The 18,805-nt window shown below is 40.9% G+C and overlaps 1 protein-coding gene across 2 annotated transcripts in view; it reads left to right on the plus strand.

The window, feature by feature from the left end:
- Positions 1 to 3,063, plus strand: part of LOC8058142 (putative E3 ubiquitin-protein ligase SINA-like 6) — a 3,745-nt gene extending 682 nt beyond the window's left edge. The window contains exon 2 of one of the 2 annotated variants that reach the window (XM_021446496.1): positions 1,874 to 2,804. In XM_021446496.1, coding sequence (XP_021302171.1) covers positions 1,874 to 1,933 — 60 coding nt within the window. In that variant the 3' untranslated portion in view covers positions 1,934 to 2,804. Of the gene's footprint in view, positions 1 to 1,873 lie in introns of both variants that reach the window. The other variant, XM_002441961.2, reaches the window with a different exon arrangement.

Below are 18,805 nucleotides of genomic sequence, written 5' to 3' on the forward strand. Positions count from 1 at the left end.
TGGTTTGTGGTAGAAGCTGGCGTAGTCTGTATTTCTTCGTGCTTTGCGTTGCTTTGCTGTCTGAACTTTTAACTATGTATTTCCGTTATTTTGGTAATGGATGGAAATGGGAATGGCCTCGGTTCGGAAAAGGATGACATAATATGCTGTAAAAGCATAATATAGTTAGCATCCTAGTTTTCCTGAAATGTTTGCACAAACTGAAAGAACTAAAAAGCAACACCCTGTTACAAAATTGAGGATATGAAAGGAGACAGTAACATATAAATGCAGAGCAGCTGACTTACTAGCGTGGGTGTAAATTTGATTCGTATCCTTCATGTATGCTTTTGTAGCAACTGTTGTTTGAAGGCAGGTAAACGCGATACTTAATCCTAGCTATGACTTTCCAAAATGTCTGAAATTGAACCAATACTTATCTGTCTCAGACAGTTGGACTTGACATTTTCTTTAGAAACAAAGGCAAGTAACTGCTCTTCTAACCACATGGATTATTAAAATCCTTATGTCGAGCCATATTCGGTGTCATTAATATTACTGAAGGAAACAATTGTAAACTGTATTGTACATCTTTCATAAATAGACAAACAATTTGATAGAAATATCTACTAAGATACCTCATAATACTGAGCTGTTGAGCTAATCACTGCATAGTAACACAACTACTAGATACAGGTAAATGCCAATGAACTTTCAAGCTTCTTATCAGTTGAGGTTAGTGTTATGAAGGGAAATAAACTTATCCCTATGCTACAAATCTGAGTTATATAGTTCACAACTAACCCTTTTGCTAAACTTGAGCTGAAGGTTATCAGGATATGATACCTTCAAGCTATCACTGTGGCAAGGTAATTAGTGTTGAATCAGCACCAGGATGAATCTTCTTTTCTGCGCCCTCTCCTTAGTTGCTTGGAATGGGAAATAAAACAGAGAAGATCTGTTCCCACGGCAAAGCCTACCTGTGCTCATGGAGCAAGGATGGAAACTTTATGGGTTTCACGTCACATTACTGTTCAACCATGCTGCAGTTGCCACAGACAGCACATATTACCGTTGCAAAGTATCTGTTTTTACTTGGAACATGCATCACACATGCCTCATTATGTAAATGCAAACTACCTGTTGTTAACACTCAGTTTGTATTGCAGTAGATATGCCTTTTTAGATATGGTTCAAAATATGCCCAAAACATTCCCATCTACCTGTCTTCCAGAATCAAAACCTTGTTCGGGTACATATTAGATGGAGATGCTTTCATTACATAGTAATCCCTCCGTTTTGAAATATATGGTATCATTTAAAACATTTACCGAAATTATAAAGGATTGTAGGTGAAGTAACCCCCAACTCAGTTTATGCATACCTACTATCCAAATATGGTAATCACAAAGGGTTACATTTGTCATTTTCTTTACCACATAATATGTCATAGAATTCCTAGAATAGGTTGTATTCCCGGTTGGAGGGAGTATGTCAGATCTTTGACATTTTACTGCAAGCAGGTAGGACAATTTTACTTAAGCATCTTGTGAACTAATCTACAAGTGTCGGAAAACATTTTTTTTTTGGGGGGGGGGGGGGTGGTATACCCAATGACTGAATCATTTACCAAACTCCATTACAATTATGTGGAGCACATAAATGAAAAGCTCCTATCCACACAACCTTTTCCCATTCTTGTATTTTTCATTTAGGTTTCTCCCAACAAATAAATTGGTTCATAAATTCCAACAACTCCTATGATCTGATTATTATATTCACATGTGACAATGTATGCAACTAAAATTTGGTCCATGCTGTATATGCCTTCTCATAATAAGCAGATCATTCTTATCAAAAGTCATATCTTAAGGCCTCCTTTTAATGATTGCAGCTGTTTCTGTATTTTCCAGTGCCAAAATGGCCATGTAGTGTGCTTTTCCTGCTGGTCTAGGCTCACCAACAAATGCCACATTTGTTCTCATGATGCTAACTTTGTACGAAACATTGCACTGGAGAAGGTTGTTGAGTCAGTTAAATCATACTGCTCATATGCCAAATGGGGCTGTAACAAGTTGGTCAGCTATGCGTGCAGAAATGCTCACGAAGAATCCTGCCTTTACGCTCCTTCAGTGTGTCCTATTCCTGGTTGTGAGTACAGAGGATTCACTGGATGGTGGTCAGGACATTTCCTTACAAACCATAATAATGATGGGCTGTGCTTCTCATATGGTCAGTGTTTCGAAGTGAGTTTGGAAATGTCAGTTCCTTTTCTGGTTCTTCTAGCAGAGGATGATCACCTATTCATTTTCATCAACAAGAACGTGATTCCCTTTGGCCATGCGCTTTCAGTGTGTTGCCTTAGGAATGGCAATCTGAATGGGAATTTCTTCTATGAAATGAGAGCAACTAGTAATGGAAACACTGAAAACAGTCTGCAATTGAAGGCTTCTGTCACAAATACAAGGGAGTGGCAAGGTCTCAGCCCTACAGAAGCTTTCCTTTTGGTTCCATATGCCTTCATCAAATCTAGCAAACTTACACTAAATGTCTCTATTGAGAGGGTTGCTCATGGGATGTGAATATCTGCAGTTTGTAATGTGTTGTAAAATGTAAAAAAGGCAGCAGTGTAAGTTTGTCTTAGAAACTGTTTTTTTTTTTCACTGAGGCATCTCTGGCCAATTTGGTTTGCTAAACCCCTGACTCTATTCATGTGATTCAGATGCTGACATCAAGGTCTGTAACTGTATGTGTATACTTCCATGTACCAAAATTTTTAACTGAGATGCTTGACGTAGGAACTATAGGAACTCATGTTGCATTCTTATGTAAATCCTGAATTCTTGATGTACATGCAACAATTGGTTCCTTCTGTTGTTAGACCTGGGAATTTGGTTTACGTGTTTATTAATGTATTTAGATGCAAAGAATGAATGTCGCCATCTATACATGGTATAACTTTTTTAGTTATTATGTCCGGCCCGCTATGTTCCTGAGGTCGGTGTGTTCTGTATTCCCAAAAACAGTTCAGAATGTATTTGTTGTTGTTTCAATGCGTATAATGGATTTATGTAAGTTTGCAGAGTACTATCCTGTCTTACGAGACTTGAGCATATCATATTGTTCATGGGTTCACTGATCCTATTTTATCTTCTGAATGTCCTGACCTTCTACACTTCTGATATGAAAGCAAATGAAGCAGCCTAAAGCATTCCACTTGAAAAATGTTAGTCTACAAGTATTACTCTCAAATTTGTTCGTCTCAGTTAATTGTCATTTATGTGTAACTTCCTATTACTGACATTTTTTAATCAAATATTTGGTACTTCCTATCAATGAGGTAAGAGAACTGCTCCAACCTTAAGTTTGAAGCTGTAAAAACTCTGATTAGGCTGACGAGAAGGATTTCAATAGACCAACATCCGAATGCTCTGAGACATGGAAGAGCGAGACATGGAAGAGCGTGATATTCAAGCAATGGAGTTTTGAAAGACAAGGTGTGTGAACTTGCGTATGACTTCGGACTGCATCGATGTCTGTGATGTTCAAGCAAGGCTAATCTTGGCCTATGACTTTGATGTTGAAGCAAGGCAGGATTGCACTCCAGATCAAGAAGCTGCTTACGGTGGCGACACATTGCTCGTGCTGCCGACGAGGCTGAGCGGCGTTAAGTTACAGGTTCAAAGGTCAAAAGAATCTGTCAAAAAGTCAAGAGCTGCTGACATAGAACTAGGCCTTGTTTAGTTCCGAAAACTTTTTGGTTTTTGGACTCTAGTACTTTCGTTTTTATTTGATAAACATTGTCCAACTATAGAGTAACTAGGCTTAAAAGATTTATCTCGTGATTTCTAGGTAAACTATGCAATTAGATTTTATTTTTATCTATATTTAGTGCTCCATGCATGTATCGCAAGATTCGATGTGATGAGAAAATCTTAAAAAGTTTTTGATTTTGAGGTGAACAAAGCAAGGCCCTAGTTTCGATTACTAGGGAGGCAAACTGTTGAAAATCAAAGTTTTTACAAAGACTAAGAATAGTGTATGAACAGAAGACTTTGAGTGTGGCCAAATTAATGGAGAGAGGGAGAGAAAGTCAATGAGTTCACACACACTCCATGCTCTATAAATATGAGGTAACCCTCATCAGATGTAAAAAATAAGAAAGAAGAAAGAAAGTGAATGAAAGAGCTCTCAATTCTCCAAATTCCTCTTTGTTCTTGTTGTTTCCTGTGTTTGTGTGTGCAAAGAGCTGATGTTCTACCGAGCTAAAAGGTAAGAAGGTAACAAATCAGTTCCACAACACGCAAACGTGATGGAAGAACACATCACGAACTCATCACCAGTGGATATGCTTGCAAGCACCATGGTGATCCTCTGAAGCCATTACTCAGAAGATTGCCCGAAGCAATCTCACGATGGCCCAGAAGTGCCAAACCCATCCTTTCGAAAGTTGGCCTAGAAGTGCCGTACGAATACCAAATCGCCCTCATCCTGAAGATGAGCAAGCTGAATCACGCCGCCCCGAAGACTACGTGCGAACCTAGCAGACCCGACACACAGGCTGCGAGCGTCGCGCTGCCCCGTACGGACCATGAGCGAGCCAGGCCGCAGTTGCTGCGCGCTGGGCCGCGAGCCACGGAGGCCGCGCGCCCTGGCCGACTCGCCGCGCCGCGCCCGCCAAGGGGCCGCGCGCTCCCCCCTGGCCTGGCCGCGCCGCCGCCGGGAGCCGCGCCCCTACTGCAGCCGCACGGGGGTCATGCCCCCTCCTATGTCCGCCGAGGCCGCGCCGCCCGCCGAAGCCGGCCGCATGCGGGCCGCGCCATGGCCGCGGACGCTGCCGGGGTCAGGCACCCTTGGCCGCCCGATGCGGGGCCGCGCGCCCCCTGCTAAGCCGCCGGGAGAGGGCCGCGTCCCGGTCGGCCACCGTCCGCGCGACATGGCTGACCGCCGGCAGGCCGCGAGGGCCGCCGCCGCCGTGCCGCGTGCCGTGCGCCATGGCCTGCCACGGGCGGGCCACGAGCCAGGACGCAGGCGCCGCCGCGAGCCAGACCGGCCGCGGGCGGGCCGCGCGCCCGGCAGAGGGCGCCGCCGCGCGCCGGGCCGGCCGCCGTGCCAAGGCCACCTCCCATCTGCTCCTCTTCCTGCCTTCCTGAAGAAGATAAGGAAGAGAGAGAAAGAAGAGGGGGAAATGGATAGGGTTAGGGTTTTATCCTCCCTATTTATATGAGGCCAGAGTGAATCTGGGCCGTCCATCGTGATGAACGTCCACAATTGATTGGGCCGATCTGGTCGGCCCATGAAAGATGATTTTGGTCTGATAACCCATTTAGGATGGACAGTGCATATTATTTGCGTAAAAAAAAGGTGGCCTGAAGTCCACTATAATACAAAATACATGGTCCGAAGTTCGTGAAACATGTGTGGCCTGAAGTCCACCATATTTCTTTTGTTATTATTGTTATTACTTACTGCATCTAAATTTTACGTATTTACTCCATTAAAGGGAATCCAGAAGATTACAAGCGGGAAATAAAAGGTGTAGTCCCGAAGATTACACCTAATTGTAATCCTGAAGATTACAATCAAAGGCATTTTTATTTTGACGGCCTGAAGCCGCTAGACAAAGGCCTGAAGCCTTGTGTCCACGAACTTTTGGTCCATATACACAGGCTAAAAGGCCACATACATATGATCCGAAGCCCGCAAATAATAAGTAGTGAACCTGCAGTTCACCATGTCATACCACTACGTGGCCAGAAGCCCCTAATCGTTAAGGCCTGAAGTCCTTACATGGCATGACTGTTTATTTTTATTTGCAAGTTTTTTTTATTATCACTACAAATCATATCTATTTATTGCAATTTACTGCATTGCAATAATTTATTTTCTGCATATTTATCCAAGCACTTATGAGAACCGCATATGATCCTGAATATTATATGCATGAGATATTTGGGAAAATATAGTCCTAAAGACTATATAAGAATGTGTGATCCGGAAGATTACACATGGTCGTAATCCTGAAGATTACGCGTAACCGACATTCACTAGTCATTGGTCGGACACTGTGAAAATAGGATTCACGAAGCTAGCTGTGAATGACAGCAGCTACCTCACTTGAGGATTGACGTTGAGATGAAAACTCGACGGCTGGTGCCTTGATTACACTATTGTTCAGCCTGAAGCTGGCAATGATGAGCACACAATACTTGATAAAGCAGAGACATTACACTCTTTGTAATATCATTTACACTCAGACCTGAAGTCTGAATATATAAATGAGGATGATCCAATGGTTTCACAGCAGTCCCTGAAGGACCGCTTTAATCCAACAGAAGTCAATAAGACTAGATCGTCTTACATTTTAGATATTGTACGTATGTAACAGCGTACGACTCTGCTTTATACAAGATTGTGTCTAGACCGCGTCTATATGGCTAGAAGTTCACTAACGCAGACATGATCAGGGAAACTCTTTTATACCTTCCATCCCGACAACATAGTACTATATCAGCAATATATAAGTACCCGAAGTACTATAGGCTGATAACGGTACTATTGATTGCAAAAGCAATAGAATGAGGTTCTCAAAAACGATCATTCTGCACGGCAACTGTGCCCGAAGCATATGTTAGCGTTGCTGGGAATTCTAGCAACCACAAAGAGGGCCGTGAAAAGGGAAAATGGAAGGGAAAAGAGGTGTCATCCCAAGGGGGTAAAAGCGGATTTGAGAAGGTCACAGGTGAAACATATTAGGAGCAGGATCGCTGTTCTAGATGTGGAGGCATGGAACATGGGTTCCACAATTGTTGTGCCCCTAAAACACCTAGTTGATCTCTGCCAAAGTTCTTCTAGAAGCAAGAACAAGGAGAGTCAACATAAATCCCACCTCACCACTGAGCATGAAGCTCAGAAATACGGAAGACACATTTGTCACCGTGAAAAGAGATGGTGAAAACATCCAAGTGGATGTGAGTGGGGAAAACCTTCTCCTGATTTCTGTGATATATCTACGGACCTGCTAATCCCTGAGATATCATGTTAGTCGCAATGAAATGTCCACATACACCAATTGAGTTTGGCCATTCATGCTCCTGAAGAGCATTTATAGCATGTTGAGTGATGGCCATGCATGCTCCTGCAGAGCATTTTTAATAAGTTATGAATGTTGGTTTTTGGCCTTTGAACATATGCCAAATCTCCAAATTCTCATACCTGGTGGGAGCCCATATGATTGAAGCGGAAACCTGTCCTGCAGACAGTGACACCACCAATATAATGTTAAGGGAAACTAGATATTTCCAAACATTGACTAGGAAATAGAAGTATTATGACCATTGCCAGAAGCAATGTTCATATCAAGGGCACCAGAAGTGCCGCACTAGTTCTCCCATAAGCATTTAAGGTATGTGGTGGATGTATTTCCTTCATTGGGCTTGTACTACATATACACAATTCCACTAAGAAATATGTTGCGATAAAAGCCATATTATTTTAGAGAAATATGGCATGACCAATTGGGTCATCTTGAGTTGGATATGATGAGAAAATCATCAATAATTCTATTGGCCATAAAAACTTCCCTAATCCTAAAGATTTTATTTGCACCGCACGTGCAAAGGGAAGGTTAATCACTAGGCCATCCCTCCTGAAGATTAGGGATGAGTCACAAAGAGGCCTAGTTGAGTCCTTGATCAAAAGGATCAAGTGGATAATGTATGGCTAATACTGCAAAATCAAAGGCTGCCAACCAGCAGTTGGGGCCATGCAGCATTGCATACTGCAAAATTTATTCAACTCAGGTCAACTGCACATCCCCCATATGGCTAGTGTGTGAGAAAGAAAGTATTTCCCATCTGCGTATAAGTTATGCGATATATGTGCCAGTATCGCCATATCAGCGTACACCAAAGAAACCCCACCAGAAGTTGGGATGTATGAGCCTATGACTGGGGATCTTCATGAGGCTCGGTACGCTGATTGCATTTCCCAGCATTAGGGGGAGATAGGTGAAAGGTCCAAATGGCTAGAGGGGGGTGAATAGCCTAATTAAAAATTCTACAAACTTCACTAAGCAAGCGAGTTAGTAAAACAAATGGCGAAGCAAAACTAGCACTAGCTCAACTAAGCTATGCAAGCCACCTATACAAACTAGTAAAAGGCTAAACACTAAAGCACAACAACAAGAGAAGGCTAGTTACACTCCTAAACAAGAAGACTAAACTAAACAAGCTAAACAACTAGCAAGGTATACAAGTAAGTAAAGGAGTGGAGAGTGATTGTTATACCAACGTTGTAGAGTAGAGATATAACCAACCAATCACTCACAATCACAAGAGAATCCTCGGCAAGAGATGACACAGATTTTTACCGAGGTTCACTTGCTTCCCGGCAAGCTACTCCTCGTTGTGGCGATACACCCACTTGATGGATCACGAGCTAATTGGCAATCCAAAGCCAAACCCTCAGCGGGTGCCGCACATCCACTCACAAGAAGGGGATCCTCCAAGCCACGAGCAATCCACTAGAGTAGCCAATTGCGATCTCCCGCGGGGAAGGCTCAAGAACCCCTCACAAATCACTTGGTGAGGCTCGAAAAAATCTCCAATCACGAGCTCAACACCACCGCTGCTCCAAGCCGTCTAGGGCATCGGGAAACACCCAAGAGTAATAAGAAATCCGCAGCAAACTCAAGAATCAAGTGCCACTAAATGCAATTGTCAAAGCAATGCACTTGAATCTCACTCAATCTCACTAGAATTAGCAATCAAGCAAGGAGATGAGTGGAGGGAGTGTTCTCTAGCTCAAAGTATGCCTCAAGTATTCAAAAGTGCAAGAGAGAACCCCCCAAAGCTGACCACCAACTATTTATAAGCACCCACAAAAAACTAGCTGTTAGTTGTTTTCAGTGTGCTGCAGTCGACCACACCGGATGCGTCCTAGTTCACACCGGACGCGTCCGGTATTGACCAGACCAGCGTCCGGTGCTTTTGACCGTTAGAAGACTATCCGTTGCCCTTAACACTGACAAGGCACCGGACTCTCACTTTTGAACATACCGGACGCGTCCGGTGTCACCGGACCAAAACTCAGGGAGCGTCGCAAAAACGTCACACCACCGGACGCACACACCGGACGTGTCCGGTGTGCACCGGACCCAAACTCAGAGAGCTCTAAAAACTGAGTTTGCACCGAACGCTCAACTCGGTGTCACACCGGACGAAAACTCAGAGAGTTTCACCGAGAAAGCGACCTCCCCAGTCGAAGCACACAGGACTCTACGCGAAAACTATTTCCGCGTCTGGTGCCTCAACTCGGACGCGTCCGGCCTGAACGCGCTGCACGAAACGAACTCCAACTTCTTCCCTTGCTTCCATGTGCCAACACCAAAGAGTCACAACACTTGTGCAAGTGTGTTAGCATTTTCACAAATATTTTTATCAAGGATTCAAGTTAGCACTTTACTAGATCCTAATGCATATGCTCAAGATATGGACCTAGTAGCACTTGATTCGAGAGATGACCGTGATTTCCCCTCTTGATAGTCGGCTATTTATCCTAAACCCGGTCAATCACTTCTCTACTCATCTTAAACCGGCAAAAGTGAAACCCTATGTTTATACCTTTGCCTTGTTCACTTTCTCCCTTGTATGTCATCATGATCTCCACATCATGCTTCATCTCTTTGTAATCATGTGGCCACCTTTCCATGCCACCATGCACCTTCATCACATGTATTGCTATGCCTAACTCAAATCACTTAAACACAAGGCATTAGCAACTTGGTGTCATTAATTACCAAAACCAAACTTGGGCTTTCAATAGGCATCTAGAAGAATGCCGGGAAATTGCATGAAAAGGAATAAAGGCATTCCTTCTACACACACACTAGTAAATCTGGACCAGAAGTTCAGAAAAGTGTGCATTTGCAAATTACTGCAAATGAGCTGCCAAATGCCTTCACTGATTAGAAAAATGACAAGGCCACATTTACCTGTAGTAAATGTGCTAGAGAGAGTTCGGGTATCCCTGAAGGTTTCCAACTCTATTGTCTCCATCCTGATCCTAGGTTGAGGGGGATACCTCTGGGTGCTCAGACAAGGTTCCGTGGAGACGTCCATGTAGACAAGGTCTTGAGCCACTTGGTATCATTTAAAGAATCAGTTGAAGAAGCTCGACCCGAAGTCGAGAATGCCCCTGAAGTGGCAACTCAACCTGAAGTTGAGGAGGTCCCTGAAGGATACCATCCTGAAGATGGAAATCCCAATGCGTCAAGCGCACCATCGCATTGGAAGATCGGAACGCCCCAACTCAATCGTTATGGGAAATCACGATGAGTGGGGGGGCGATCATGAGGAAATCGCCACTAATTATGTGGAATCAAGAGAGTCACATTATAGAAAGACCACCGTTGTCGACACATATTTTGCCTCAAAAATTGTTGGCTCAATGGATCCGAATCCAAACCAAAGTCCATGGCAGAGTGCCAGAAGCACTCAGATTGGGACAAATGAAAAGCTGCAATTGAGGCAGAGTTGCACTTGTTTTATGAAAGAGAGGCTTTTAGGCCTGCAGTCCCAACACCTCCAAGGTCATCCCTGAAGGATGCAAATAGGTCTCCCTCCTGAAGAGGAATAAACATGGCACAAAGCGAGGCGGGTGGCATAGGGTTCACGCAGAGACCCGAGATCGATTATGATGAGACTTACTCTCCCATTATGAGTGGCATAACGTTCCGATATCTTATATCTATGGCAGCTAACTTGAACTTAAAAATGCAGTTGATGGATATTGTGACCGCATACTGGTATGGGTCACTTGATTCGGGAATCCACATAAGAATCCCTGAAGGACTCAAGATCCCTGGACCGAATCAAAATCGCAACATGTTTAGCGTCCGCCTGCAACGGTCGTTGTATGGGTTGAGACAATCTGGAAGGATGTGGTTCAACCAATTAAGTAACTTTCTCCTGCAGAGAGGTTACATCAATAATGATGAGTGTCCCCGTGTTTTCATAAAGAAATCCAATGATGGATTTTTATGTCGATGATTTGAACATCATCGGGGCTACAAGGGACATTGAGGAAGCGATGGCTTACCTCAAGACAGAGTTTGAGATGAAAGACTTGGGCAAGACCAAGTTTTGTTTGGGCCTGCAGCTCGAACACCTCCCTAAAGGAGTGTTTGTACACCAGTCCACTTATACTAAGAGGGTACTTGAAAATTCAATATGAGCAAGTGCCACCCTCTTAAGACCCCCATGGTGGTCCGATCCCTAGAAGCGGATAAGGACCCATTTAGACCCAAGGGCGATGATGAGGAAGTAAGCGCCATTGGAGCACTGATGTACCTCACAAACTGCACTAGACATGACATTGCGTTTGCAGTAAATCTGTTGGCAAGGTACAGTGCTGCCCCAACCAGGAGGCATTGGGTTGGCGTCAAAACCATCTTGAGATACCTACAAGGTACACAAGACCTTGGTCTATGGTTCCTGAAGAACCAAGCTCTAACCATGCTGGGATATGTGGATGCTGGCTATATGTCTGACCCGCATAATGCTAGATCACAGACTGGTTTTGTCTTTCTCTGTGGTAGAGCAGCCATTTCCTAGCGGTCTGTGAAACAAATTTTGGTTGCCACATCGACCAACCACTCAGAGAGAATTGCTATGTATGAGGCTGCACGAGAATGTGTTTGGTTGCGACAAATGATCAATCACATCCAGAAGTCATGTGGTTTGAACGTCGGCGACACCCCCACCATTATCTATGAAGATAATGTGGCTTGTGTTGCACAGATGTGCCTGGGTTATGTCAAGAGCAATATCACGAAGCATATTGCTCCAAAACTCTTTTATCCCCACGAGCTCCAGAAGAGCGGGGAGATAAATATCCTCCAAGCAAGGTCGTGCGATAACCTCGCAGATCTTTTCACAAAATCTCTACCCACCTCTAGCTTCTATAAGTGTGTCCATGGAACAAGTGTGAGGCGACTTAGAGAGTTGCAGGGTTCAGGGGGAGATCAACCCCAAAGATTATAACCCATGACTGTGGTCCTGAAGATCACAAGTCGGTCCTGAAGACCGACTCAAACATCAACTGTCGTACTCTTTTTTCCTTGATGAGTTTTTCCCACTGGGTTTTCTCATGCAAGGTTTTTAACGAGGCGATAGGTGCAACATAAGCGATGCGTGTGATGTACTCTTTTCTCCTACCTTTTTTCCCACTGGGTTTTTGGGGGGAGTTTTTAACGAGGCATACACATGGCATAAATTTGGCCAAGGGGGAGTGTTGAAAACCAAAGTCTTTACAAAGACTAAGAATAGTGTATGAATGGAAGACTTTGAGTGTGGCCAAATTAATGGAGAGAGGGAGAGAAAGTCAATGAGTTCACACACACTCCATGCTGTATAAATATGAGGTAACCCTCATCAGATGTAAAAAAATAAGAAAGAAGAAAGAAAGTGAATGAAAGAGCTCTCACTTCTCCCAATTCCTCTCTGTTCTTGTTGTTTCCTGTGTCCTGTGTTTGTGTGTGCAAAGAGCTGATTTCTAACACAAACAAACTTGAGAAGCTGGCAATTTGGGTACGCACGAAGCTGCAGACACAATCACATTTGTCAACGAGTGAAGTCCATTAACGGTCTCCGAATTTGTGGGCTTTGTTATTCCGGTCTCTAGACTTCTAAATCAACCATTTAGATCCTCAAACTTATTTATCTATTTCATTTAGGTCGCTAAACTCGCAAATTACTCGTTTATATCCTTAAACTTGTTTAGTTATGCCATCTAGGTCCCAAAACTTTTAAAATCAGCTATTTAGTTCCTTGAACTTATTCGGTTTGTGTCATCTTGGTCCCTAAATGCTTTAAACATGTAAATTCAATATATATTTATAGAACTATCCAAAAATTGTAAATACAATTTTGTTAGACTCTAGGTAACATGTATATTAAATTAGAATAAAAGAAACCAATACTTTGTAATTTTATGGGATTTATTTATAGTACATAACGTGTACGGTTGGATCACATGTCAATTCTTCATTAGGCCATATGGCATATTATTATTACTAGCAAATATGCCTGCGCGTTGTAACGGGAGAAAAACATCAACTGGCCATAGAAAGTAATGACATAATGTTACATATCTATTTATATATATCCTTTTTATAAAATTTAAAGTCCATAATTTATTTTATTGACAACCATGACATCTATGGTATTAGATAGTTAATATTTACCATAATATGTAGCTCAGAGATATATTTATTTAATAATAAAATAAAAATTAGTCAAACCTTAGTTTACTCTAATGTTACCTCTTAATATACTTTAGTATTATATTAAAACATGAGAAATTTGTTGCTAGCTTTATTTTTTATTTAGATTAATATTCCTATAAAATATGATATATCAGTTAAATGTATGTAGATTATGAACACATGGACTTATAAAGTGTTTATATGACATAACAACACATCGTACAAAGGTAGTGGAAGCATCCTCAAGCATAAATTTAGTTAAATTAGTAAATCAGTGAGATATGCAGGAATGGTGATAAAACATTTACCACAAATCAAGCATCACATTAAATAGACTACCATAAAATTTTCATAATAATTGGAGCAAGATAACTAAAATTTCAATTTTACACTAAAAACATAGGAAGCATCTCCAGCAAAAAAAAGTACTAAAATTTATGATATTTTTTTGTTTATTGCATGGATCTATATATGTGGAGCTAAACAAAATTTGCTTTGTAATTTTTAGATTTTTCTATGAATTACTACGCATTTATCAAATTTTAACCGATCAATTTTACACTAAAAAGCATAGGCAAACATCTCCAACAAAAAAATGTACTAAAATTTGTGATATTTTTTGTACTGCATGGATCTACATATGTGGAGCTGAACAAAATTTGTTTTGTAATTTTTAGATTTTTCTATGAATTACTACACACTTATCAATTTCTAGACGATTTAAAGAATAAAAGAAAAGTAAACTAATAGGACAAACACTTTGCACTTAGGCCCCTGTACTTTCTTTATTCTCAACATGCTTTGATATGTACAGAAGATATTACATTGGGAACTCAAGAAAAGCTTCTATTTTGTATTTTTAGGTATAGATAAAAAAAGATGGAAGAAAATAGTAGAAAGAAAAAGTCATGTACATACCACACGCATGGAAGTGGAAACAGAAAAAGAAAAAAAATCGGGAAAGGCCGATGAGAACGTCTTTCATAGATAAAAATGAGATCGGGAATTTTTTTTAGCTGATGACAAAGACTGAGTCAATTTATGATTATAGGTTGGATGAAAATTTAAGATAGACTAAAATTTTAGTTTTTTATTATTAGATATGGATGAGGATTTACATATTGTAGTGGATTCTCAAAGAACTCATCGAGTTTGATATTTAAGAGTAGCACCACAATAAATAGTATTATCATATATTTGTTTCCATAAATATTTTTATACCTTAATATGTTTGATAATTTTTTTTCTGTTGCAACGCACGAGCATATTTTACAAGTTTATTAAAGAAGAAAAGACACACATACATAGATATAGATATTGAGATAGGTACAACAGGTTTTTGTTCGCATTTAGGTAATCTGATCTGATTGCCGATGTTAGCATCGGTCTGTCGGTTGCCATGTTTATTGGATCGACAACTGAACCGGACTGTTCATATATATGGAGTATATCTCTAAAAACAGGAGGCACTAACAAACAAGTCATACAAAGTTGTCGTCGTTGCTGGAGTATCTCCGACGACGGTGTTTGCGTATCGCTGCCGGCGGACATCATCAAGAATAAACGAAAAGTAAATTAATAAAACAAATATTTCGCACTTAGATCCTATACTTTTCTTATTATTTTTAATGTATTTTGATCTGTACAGGAGATTTTGCATTGGGAATCTTAAAAAAAATTATTTTATTTTCTCTTCCACCAGTTCCGGACAGAGTCGGATCGAGACAGACGGAAAGTTTTGGGTAGATTAAAATTTTCATAATTTAATAGTAGATATAGATTCCATGTGCGTGGTTGTTTCTTATTCAACCATGTGTCACGGTTTTGTCCGTTCATGTTTTGTTTTTTGATTCAGCCACGTGGCTTGATGATTTCCTTCCGCGTGTTGGGTTTTTATTTGCACGTGTCGTACCCTTGCCAATTCACATGTGGTGCCCTGGTTCCTCTATGTGTCATATTTTTATTTGATCACGTGGCCTGTTTTCATTCTACCACGTGTATATAATCAATTCATCATAGATGTAATTCAAGACGTCACTACTGCATAGACTGACTAGATCGATATTTTGCCCGACATTCAAACTTTTCCTGAACTCCTTTTCAATTTATTCAAATTTCATTGAATCTCTCAAATTCCTAGAGTAGTAAATGGGAAAAATCACATTTCCCTTCCTTGGGCCGAGCCCTCAACCAGCTCACTCCCTCCTCTCTTTTCCCTTCACCGCTGAGCAGGCCCAGCCACGGCCCAACGCCACCCTCTCCACTCATTCCCACCGAGCAGCCAGCCCAGCATGCCTCCCCGCGCACAGCCCAGCCTCACCAGTGCACTCGACCCAGCCAACGAGCACCCATAGGCACCCAGCTCGGCCCATCCTATAGTAGCGCCACTGGCCCAGCCTCGCCCCACAAGCCCAGCTAGCAGCAGCGATGGCCCACGCTAGTGGCAACTGTGCCCCTAACCCTAAGAGCAACTCGAGCCCCTACTTTTTATTTGGGTGCTCCCCCTACTTTTTGGGGTCTTGTTTTTTGTTCTGAACTCCAGCAAGAGCCCTCAAAACAAAGCCCCTATTCTTAATTTCTCTATTCCCCCACACATATGTGCATATGTATTTGAGAACATTATATTATATAATAATTTATTTAAACCATATCAATAAAGCACCATGCTTAAAATAATAAATGGAAAATACAAATATTCAAATTTAAATCCGGACAACATTCAAAACTACAATAATAGTTCAAAAGACTAGAGCTGCAATAAACTAAAACCGGAGCACCTAGGTCCTTGGGCAATCGCCGCCATCATGCTGTCCCATCCTGCCTGCCTCGACGCCCGTACCATTGCCTACAGGATGCATGCCGTGTGTCTAGCTCATGGCATGGACACCCAGCACGGACAGCACCCTGCGAACCATAGGCAGCCACGCCTGTAAGGACCCCGAGCCCCCTCCTTTGTGCCTGGTCCAATCCACCGCCGTGCTCCTCTGCTCCCTTCCTCTTCCTCGCGAGCTCTAGCAGCTGCCTTGATGCCGAGCGCTTCTGCCTCCGAGCTCGGCCATGTCGTGCGGCTCGCCTCGCCCCCCAGTGCCCCGTGAAGGGCATCAGAGGCACTACTTTAGATTATAAAATTGAGAATAGCATGGTCCCCTAGTGCCCCCAACTATTTTAGATTATAAAATTCAGAATAGCATGATCGCTTCTGACAGTTACAAAATAAAGATACATGTAGAATTTTGCACAATCTTGCAAAAACATATCTCTAATCTATAGCTCCAAATTGAGTGATTCAACCTCATTTGTGTTATGTGTGATGCCTAGTTTTTAATAGAAATATGAAACAAGCCATATTTTATGGAAAAAATAAATAGTTATTAATTATGCCTTTTATTCATGAACAAACAGTGGAAATTCATATCTCTATGTGTATAGCTTCAAATCCTATGAAAGTTTTATGACATGCTTTATATAGTATGAGTAGGCTGTACTTTAGATGTCATGATTTTTGGGCACTGTATGACTTAGTTATGATTTATGCTTGTTTAATTAGTAGATACTTGCATGAATTTTCATAATTAATCTAGAAATCTTTAGGTGAAATTTGGTAAGTGCTATTCTTATGTGATGGTAATCCTAAGAAAAATATGAAAACTATTGTTTCATAATTTTCAATAGGGTTTCCTATTTATGCTAAAATCAGCCTTGCCATCTGTTATTTATAATATTGGAAGTTCTATCTACTCAAATGCTTTGAAATTTGTATAGTAGTCTCCTATGAGCATGTATATGCTTTTGTAAATTTTGTAGATTTTTAGTAGCAACTTCGGTTGCCTTGTTTTCCAATTAAATTGAGAAAGGTATTAAATAAATTGTTTTGGTTAGGGGCACCATGTTTTATGGTGTTCTTTAGACATGTGTAAGATGACAGTAAAGTTGGTTTGGTCAGGTTGTATGTTTGCACCATCACTTATATAATTAGTTCTTTATAATTCAAGTTCTGGATAGATTTGGGAACTTTGCAAATTGTCCTTTTTAGTGGTGTTTTATTGGTTTGTGACCTATAGCAATGTTGTGCTAAAGTTATTGATTTATTTATTTGACCATTTGTCTTATTAATTTTTTTTATAAATATCATCCTTTTGATATGACTTATTTGATCATTAGAGATACTTTAATAATAATTTATTTATTTTATAATTTACATAAAAAATCTAAATAAGATAAACAATCAAATATGATGTTTGAAAGTCCAAAATATCGATCTTTTTAAGATGGAGTGAGTAGTGAGGTGCATGCGAAGAGTGGGACCATTTGGATGCGGTCAGGTGCGCTGCGAGTCAGGCCTGCTGCGTCACATCATCTAGCCGGGAGTAGTAACCCCATGCATACATGCAGATTCAATTAGTAAAAATATTATACCTCATTAGACTATACTTTCTCTGTTTCTATTTAATTGTCGTCGTATTGCCACAAGTTTAACTCGATTTGTAAAAAAATACATACAATATTTATATCTTTAAATAAATTTATTAAAAACTAAATTCAAAGATCTTTCTAATAATACTAATTATGTATCATAAGTATTAATATTTTTTAATATATATGTAATTAAAGTTGTTTCTCGGAAAACGTAAATGACAGTTATTTAAGAATGGAGAGAGTATTTTACAACTTCTATTTGGACGTAATTTTTATGCTCAATTAATGTAAATTGACTATTTGTATATGAGAATAGTTAGAATTATTCGAAAAGTTATCTGATCATTTTCTGTTTATAATTTTCTTTATATTTTATTTGATTCTCTGTTGAAATCTTCCAATTTGGCTTTCATAGAAAAAATCTAGCTTTTTTTTGTTTTGTTGTGTAATATTTTTATATTACTTGGACTTGGATATTTTCTTTTGATTCATTTGATCTAGATCTTATGGTCATGCGATGCTATTGGACGCGGCCTCTTTGCCGAGGGCTTCGTCAAGTGATGCTTGATCGAGAAACACTGGATTCTGATTGGATGATCGAGAAACACTCGATTCTGATTTTTGTTGCCAATCGGAGTGTGCAGATGGCGTTGAGCACCCGTGTGTCCGCTCTCCCAAAAATACTCGATCGACCAGTAGACAGACAAGGAAGGAACCGACTCGATCAAATAATACCATACCGAGTCGGATACGAAACGTAGTAATATTTTCTACTCCTATGTTTAGGCCTTGTTCAGTTCGCAAAAAGTTGTGAAAAACGGCACTGTAGCACTTTCATTTTTATTTGACAAACATTGTCCAATTATAGAGTAACTAGACTCAAAAGATTCATCTCGCGGTTTACAGATAAACTGTGCAAATAGTTTTTGTTTTTATGTATATTTAATGCTCCATGCATGTGCCGCAAGATTCGATGTGACGGAGAATCTTGAAAAATTTTGCGAACTAAACAAGGCCTTATTTCTACCGACCAGGAGTACATATATGTGTTTGTAGATTACGGGTCCCCACGCGCCGGCTGAGAGTAACAACGGTTTGTATCGGGATCGGTCGCGCCAAATAAATCTAGGCCCACAGTCTCCT

The sequence above is a fragment of the Sorghum bicolor genome, chromosome 8 (genome assembly GCF_000003195.3).
Source record: "Sorghum bicolor cultivar BTx623 chromosome 8, Sorghum_bicolor_NCBIv3, whole genome shotgun sequence".
Taxonomy (NCBI): Eukaryota; Viridiplantae; Streptophyta; class Magnoliopsida; order Poales; family Poaceae; genus Sorghum; species Sorghum bicolor.